This window comes from Hipposideros armiger, unplaced genomic scaffold (assembly GCF_001890085.2).
Source record: "Hipposideros armiger isolate ML-2016 unplaced genomic scaffold, ASM189008v1 scaffold_138, whole genome shotgun sequence".
Taxonomy (NCBI): domain Eukaryota; kingdom Metazoa; phylum Chordata; class Mammalia; order Chiroptera; family Hipposideridae; genus Hipposideros; species Hipposideros armiger.
Genome location: NW_017731488.1, coordinates 200,644 through 207,367, shown reverse-complemented (window position 1 = coordinate 207,367; position 6,724 = coordinate 200,644). Strand labels below are relative to the sequence as shown.

The following is a 6,724-nucleotide window of genomic DNA, read 5'->3' as shown; positions in this document are numbered from 1 at the left end:
CTGGAACCAGCGCATGGCCTCCTCTTTGCTGATTCTGTGTTTGGCCCCAATGCAGCCTGTCCTGCGTTTCTTGTCTGCGATGCTGAAACCTGGCCTACCCAGCACCTGTCCCGGAATAACCAACAGTCACCTAGCCAGCTCAGAGTCAAGAGCAGATGGACAAGACTCACACATTGCAGAGATCGATCTTCAAGAGTAACCTGGTGACCCAATGAATCGTGGAGCAAAAGAGCCATGATCTCAGTGATGGAACTGTTTCCAGCATCCTGGACAACACACCACCATATTACAGGTTTGCTTTGGAGGCTGGACCTTGCAGCACCCCCCGCCCCTGCCACTTCCAGTGGTAGCTAAGGATTTTCCACCACTGTTCCCCAATCTCCAAAGCACTTTTATTTTGAAAAACAATATTAGGAAAAATCTTACTATACTACCACACTATAGCAAGTTTAAAATTCTGAGAAACACGAAGAAATAGTTATACATATTTCTCTCCTTTCACGTCAGCTCAGAAGTGCTTCTTAAAGGTTTGCTGTTCCCAAACTCCCAGTGAGCACTGAATTTTCATTACTGTTTGGATATTCAAATCTAATGAGAGTGCTGCCATCTTTCAGGTTCCACAGTAGTCAGGACTTCTGGTTTTTGCTAGTTTCATGGTTGGACCAAAACACTGCAGTAACGCAAATGGTCATTTTTACATTGAAATCCCCATCCTGAGCAAACCAGCTGCTCGCCAAACCTGCTTCTATGTCCTCTAGGTGGAAGCCACCCCTCTCCCAGGTCTAAGGGAGGAGCTGGGAAAGGCCAGCCAACCTGCATGCCGACGAGGCTCCAATATTATTCCTCAAATTTTCAGGTCAGTGGCTAGATGGAATAGTTTCCTTCCTCCACCTTCAAGCCATTATCAGGGGTTGCTAGAGCCTAGACTATGAGCTTCACAATAGCAGTGGCCTTGTCTATCTAGTTAGTCCTGTATCCCTACACATGCCACACGAGAGGCACATCTTCCTTCCCAAAGGAGGAGGAGTCAAAGGCAGACAATACTCCAAGCTCAAATTCAATATGTAGACATCAAAATAGCACATGAAATAAAGGAGTAGCAGGTTTCACTCTCTGCACAGACCAGGAGTGGAAAAGATTAACTATTCATACCACATAGAAGTCCAGGCCGTAGATACCAATGCTTGGATCGTATTTGATTCCCAGATCAATGTGTTCCTGGATCCCAAAGCCAAAGTTTCCGGTATCTGAGAAGTTATTTTTTCGTAACTCGTACTCTCGAACCTGAGGAGAAAAATGTAACAATCACACTCCTTGTCAACTCAAACCCCAAAATAACTAGCTTAGCTTGTAACACTCAGCACCCCAGAAATACAACTCAACGCAATCTGGCCAGGAACAAAAAGTCTGATTTCCCTACTACACCAAATCACATCCTAACTATGGATTACATCGAACTTTCCCAACTTTCAAAGGGCAGGGAAAGTCCTTCAGAAGTTCAGACAGGGCCGGCCGGGTGACGCACTGGTTAGGAGTTGGCTTGGGACACCAGCTCTGAGCAGCAGGGCCCCGGTTCGGATCCCACATGAGGGCCAGTGATGCTGTGCCCTCTACAGCTAGACTGAAGAACAAAAGGACAGCAACTTGTCTGTTCCCCTCCCCCAATTCCCCAATAAAATCTTTAAAAAAAAAAAAAGTTCAGACATACAGATGGCCAACAGGTACACGAAAAGATGCTCAACATCACTAATCATCAGGGCACTCCAAATCAAAACCACAATGAGATATTACCTCACACCTGTTAGAATGGCTATTATCAAAATGACAAGAAATGTGTTGTCAGGGTGTGTAGAAAAGGGAACCCTTATGCACCGTTGGTGGAAATGTAAACTGGTACAGAAACGATGGAAAACAGGAAGAAGGTTTCTCAAAACATTTAAAAAACAAAACAAAAAAACTACCATATGATCTAGCCAATTTCACTTCAGGGTATTTAACTAAACAAAGCAAAAACACTAATTCGAAAAGACATATGCACCCTTATGTTCACTGCATTATTTACAATAGCCGAGATATGGAAACAACATTAAGTATTCACAGGTGGATGAATAAAGATGTGGTATATGCAATGGAATACTACTCAGCCATGAAAGAGTATCTTGCCATTTGCAACAACAATGGCACAGACCTTAAGGGTATTATGCTAAGTAAAGTAAGTCACACAGAAAAAGACAAACACTGTATGATTTCACTTATATGTGGAATCTAAGAAACAAAACTCAGATATAAATAAGCCACGATGACTATAATTGATAATATTGTACTGCATATTTGAAAGTTGCTAAGAGCAAATCTGAAAAGTTCTCATCATCAGGAATTTTTTGTAACTTTATAGTATCAGATGGTAACTAAGTTTCTTGTGATCATTTCAGTGTATACAAGTATCATTTTGTTGCACACCTGAAACTAACACAATGTTGTATATGTCAATTAAAACTAAAAAAAAAAAAAAATCAGGGCACCAAAAATAGTACATTTAGTTTAACCACTGCCACTATAATTATCTTCATGTGTTAAGCTGGTGCTCTTTAGTATCAACCCATGATAAGATCAGCCTCACCTTCAGACCTTTCTCCAAGATTTCTTCTGCCTTGGCCCCACGGACTGTGCAGTGGACGGCAATCTTTTCATTTCTCCTGATGCCGAAGGATCTAACGGTGTACCTAGCTGCAAGCAGGGATTAACAAGGAGTCAGGTGTTGTCCCACTCCCGCTGCAATGGCCTATTCCCCAGAACATCATCCATCATCTCCATGACTCCAAAGAGTTATTAAGTATCTACCCACACTCTAAGCGGTGGTGTTCTAACCAGTGTCATCTATATCTGTTAATCGGTTTCATTCATACAACAGAAAACAGATTTTCCAACTTCCAAGTCACTCAGCCGTCAGCAATTAAGAGCTAGAAGCTATAATGTCAGTCTCAGGAAGGGGACGTTCACAACCAGAACAGGCCCCTAGAAAGGAAGGTGATCACTGATACAATCCTTTTACAGAGAACACTTGATATTGTGGAGGGATAGGAGGCTTTTTGAGAATTATACTTCCATATTCACTGCCTCCAAAATGAAATAAAGTATAACTGGGGGGGGGGGGGGGGAAGACCCTTAGATACCCACTGATCATAGAAATCCAGGACTACAATGCTTTATAGAGCTATTACATTCTCTTTTCAATTTTTGCCTGACCTTTTCCTTCTCCTTGGCTGAGTCATTTTTACAGTGGATAAAAATGATGGAAACACTTTCCTCTTTGCCGCAGTCCTCTGCCTATTAGAGAGGCCGCCTCACACCGTGGATCCAAGTCTGCCCAATCTGACCTCCACTCTTTGGCAGAAATTGGTTTGTCTCAGAAACCATTTTCCTTAGACCACATCATTTTCTCGTCCCTTCCATCACCCCCACTAGCAAATGAGTTTCACAATAGACACCAGTTAGGGTGTCGCAGCAAAATTACAAATTAAAATTTGTGGAGGGAGGTCCAAGATGATGGCATAGGTAAATGCTATGTCTGCCGCCTCCCGGGATCACAGTTAAAGTTACCACTGAATTTATCTGAAGACTAGCTGAGCCCCTATAACTAAGGATATAAAGAAGAGGCCACACAGAGACTGGGAGAAGGGGAAGAGACACAAAACGGGCTGACCCCAAACCCACAGGTTTTTTTGAGTAAAAACAGATTTTCCAACTTCCAAGTCACTCAGCCATCAGCAATTAAGAGCTAGAAACCGTAATGTCAGTCTCAGGAAGGGGACGTTCACAACCAGAACAGGCCCCTAGAAAGGAAGGTGATCACTGTATTCTAAAGAAAACATTAGGATAATAATAGCTAGTATTTGTTAAAACCTTATCGTACTGTTATCCCCGTTTTACAGATGAGGTTCTCAGAGGTTAACTTGCCCAAGATCACAACTGGTAATAAAAGGCAGGATGTGAACTCAACAAGGACTTGCAATATTCCACTATCCTAAAGCAACACAACTTTAAAATAAGAAAAGTAGCAATAGTATTGCCTACATTGTGTTTGGTATGTAGCATTTCATATCTAGTAACTAACTCTATCCTCTACAATCTTATAAAGCAAGCATTATTATCCCTTTTATGTGAAAAAGGAAGCTAAGGTCCAGAGACACCAAAATCAGACTAGCAAGTCATAGAGCCAGGACTTGAACCCATTCGTCTACTGACAAAGCCCTGTTCTCAGTGTAGCCTATATAACCCTAACTGCGAATCAGGCCTAAAACCATTGACTGCATTCCCAACATTTCCACTCTACCTCAACCATTACTTGGAAAAATGTTGACTTGGGCTAGTCTTAATTTCGGCTCACATAATACCTGGTATTCCAGCACCATTCCCGATCTTAAAAGGAAGAGCTACTTCCTGGGAAACTCAGGAAGGTCATGCTCTTAAGGGATGCCAACTGTCGCTTTCAAAAGGGGCACACGACAGGCTTGACAGCAGAGGAGTTAAGACGCATCCAGGCACACCAAGCCGCCAGCCCGCTTCGTGCCTGCCATGTACTCACCTTTGGAGAACACAGGGGTCTGGCCTGTGAGCTGCTCCAGGACTTTGGCTGCCCGGGTCAGCCTGTCTCCGCTCTCCCCGACACAGATGTTGAGGCAGAGCTTGCGGATGCGAAGCTCCCGCATGGGGTTCTCCTTCTCACCTTGATCCTGCTGTAAAAGGGAAGCGCAGCAGTCAACACACCCAACCCGCCCCAGCGGCGAGCCCACTCCTTTTCTACACTGCGTGTTCATTTCTGCTCATCCCAAACCGAAAGCCCTAAAGAGTTTAATAAGTGTCACCGTTGTTTGGGAAGCATCAAGGAATGGGTGAACAGACACTCAGGGCCGGTATCAAGCGTCACGGTTACAGACACTGCGCATGAATCCCAAGGGGCTCACCACGTAGAGGTGATGGGGAGCGCCAATGTCGACGGGGGAGAGAAAACAGAATTGAATTACTGAGCAAACAGTAAACACGTGGTTGTACCACGTCCATTCCGTTCCGAAGCAGCTCCGTGGCTGCGGCAGAAAACTGGTCCCTTCCCTAACCGCGGGGGCCGGCTGAGGCTCCCCGGCACCCGGCAAGTCTCTCAACTCCCCAGGACCGCAAACAGGTTGCGACCCCGTGTCCCCGACCCCTTCGTTCGATCCGCTCGTCCTCCAGGCAGCCCGCGGGCCCGCGTTTCTGTGCCGTCCGGGAGGCTGCCCCGAGCCCACCGCCAGGGAGGGCGGCAGGGGAGGCGGCAGGGACCAGCGCCGCGTCCTCGGCCCGCATGGCTCTGCCAGTTTCGGCCTGGGCAGCATCGAGGGGTCCGTCCTCCTCGGGCCGCGACGAAGCAGCCCCGGCGGGATCGGCCGAGCGTGGATGGAAGCGGATGAAAAGAAGCAAATCCGGGACTCAGCTACTCACCGCCATCATGAGACAGGAAGAGAGAGTGAAGTTTCCGGCTCAGGGCCTTATGGGCCAGGAGGCGGGCTCTTTTTCCAAGCTAACCAGAGAGATGAGGGAAAAGGAAGAGAGGCGCGTGGGGAGCAACGCAGCATGGGCTGCCCCCTCGTGGACACTGCTCGCAACTGCAGGCGATGCTGGGGGACTAGCCAGACCTGAGTTTTCCAAAAATAGTTTTTTTGTTTGTTTGTTTGTTTTAAGATTTTATTGGGGAATTTGGGGGAGGGAACAGTGTTGGGGAATCGGGGAAGGGGAACAGACAAGTTGCTATCCTTTTGTTCTTCAGTCTAGCTGTGGAGGGCACAGCATCACTGGCCCATGTGGGATCCGAACCGGCAGCCCTGCTGCTCAGAGCTCGCTCTCCCAAGCCAACTCTTAACAAAGGAGCCACTCGGATAGCCCCAAAAATAGTTTTAAAAGCTCCCTGAACTGGGTTTTACTTGCGCTTCAGACCCCGCACAAGTCCCAGGAGCTAGTGGTTCTTGCGTAATGAAACTGCCAGAACTGCATTAAATCAATTATGCAAATTATGAGGCAATTAATTTATTCTGTAACAGTGTAAACAAATAGAATTTATACAATTAGAACAGAGTGGTGGCTGGAGTCCTGAGCTGTGAAGACAGGCAGATGTGGTCGGGCCTTGGCTAATAGCTGTGTGACCTTGTGCAGGTTACTAATTAGATTTCTTTCAACCTCAATTTTTCTCATTTTTAAAATGGACACTCCCATAAGCTTGTGAAAATTAAATGAGATGATTGTGTAGAGCACAGAGTAAGTCCACCATAACTGGTTACTCTTGTTATGAATATAAACCTACTGTAGCCAAGCAACCTCCCTTCCCCCCAGAAAAAAAGTGTTAGACATGGTATATAATCAAGAGAGGGTCATCCTACAGGCACAAAGACGGCTTGCGGATTAGTTTGACAGACAAGGGACAATAGGAGTGCTCTCTGGTTTACATTAAAGCCTTAGCGGCAGGACCTGAGGAGGCGCCAGGATCCACACCCCATGCAGAAGCTGGCCTTGAGCCAGCCAGTTCCTTTCACAGGAACCAATGGGAAAATGAGAACTATAAGTTTTCCATAGGAAAGGAGCCAAGCCACTTCCTTCTGCAGCCATAATTCGTTTCTCCCATCGCCATAGAGGAATCAGAGGCCTCTAGGTTTCATCCATGGGAACAAAAGGGCGCTTCTGGGAAGCTGGACTGATG

General features: G+C 46.1%; 1 protein-coding gene across 1 annotated transcript; it reads right to left on the bottom strand.

Annotated features, from left to right (window-relative positions):
* On the bottom strand, positions 1-5,562 carry RPL11 (ribosomal protein L11; the record flags this gene model as incomplete). Its single annotated transcript, XM_019650110.1, has 5 exons — positions 5,476-5,562; positions 4,586-4,736; positions 2,621-2,727; positions 1,153-1,284; positions 1-105 (listed from the first exon to the last, which is right to left on the bottom strand). Coding segments are annotated over exons 1-5 (504 nt in total), but the record flags the coding sequence as incomplete, so codon positions are not given.
* Positions 5,563-6,724: the final 1,162 nt, after the last annotated feature.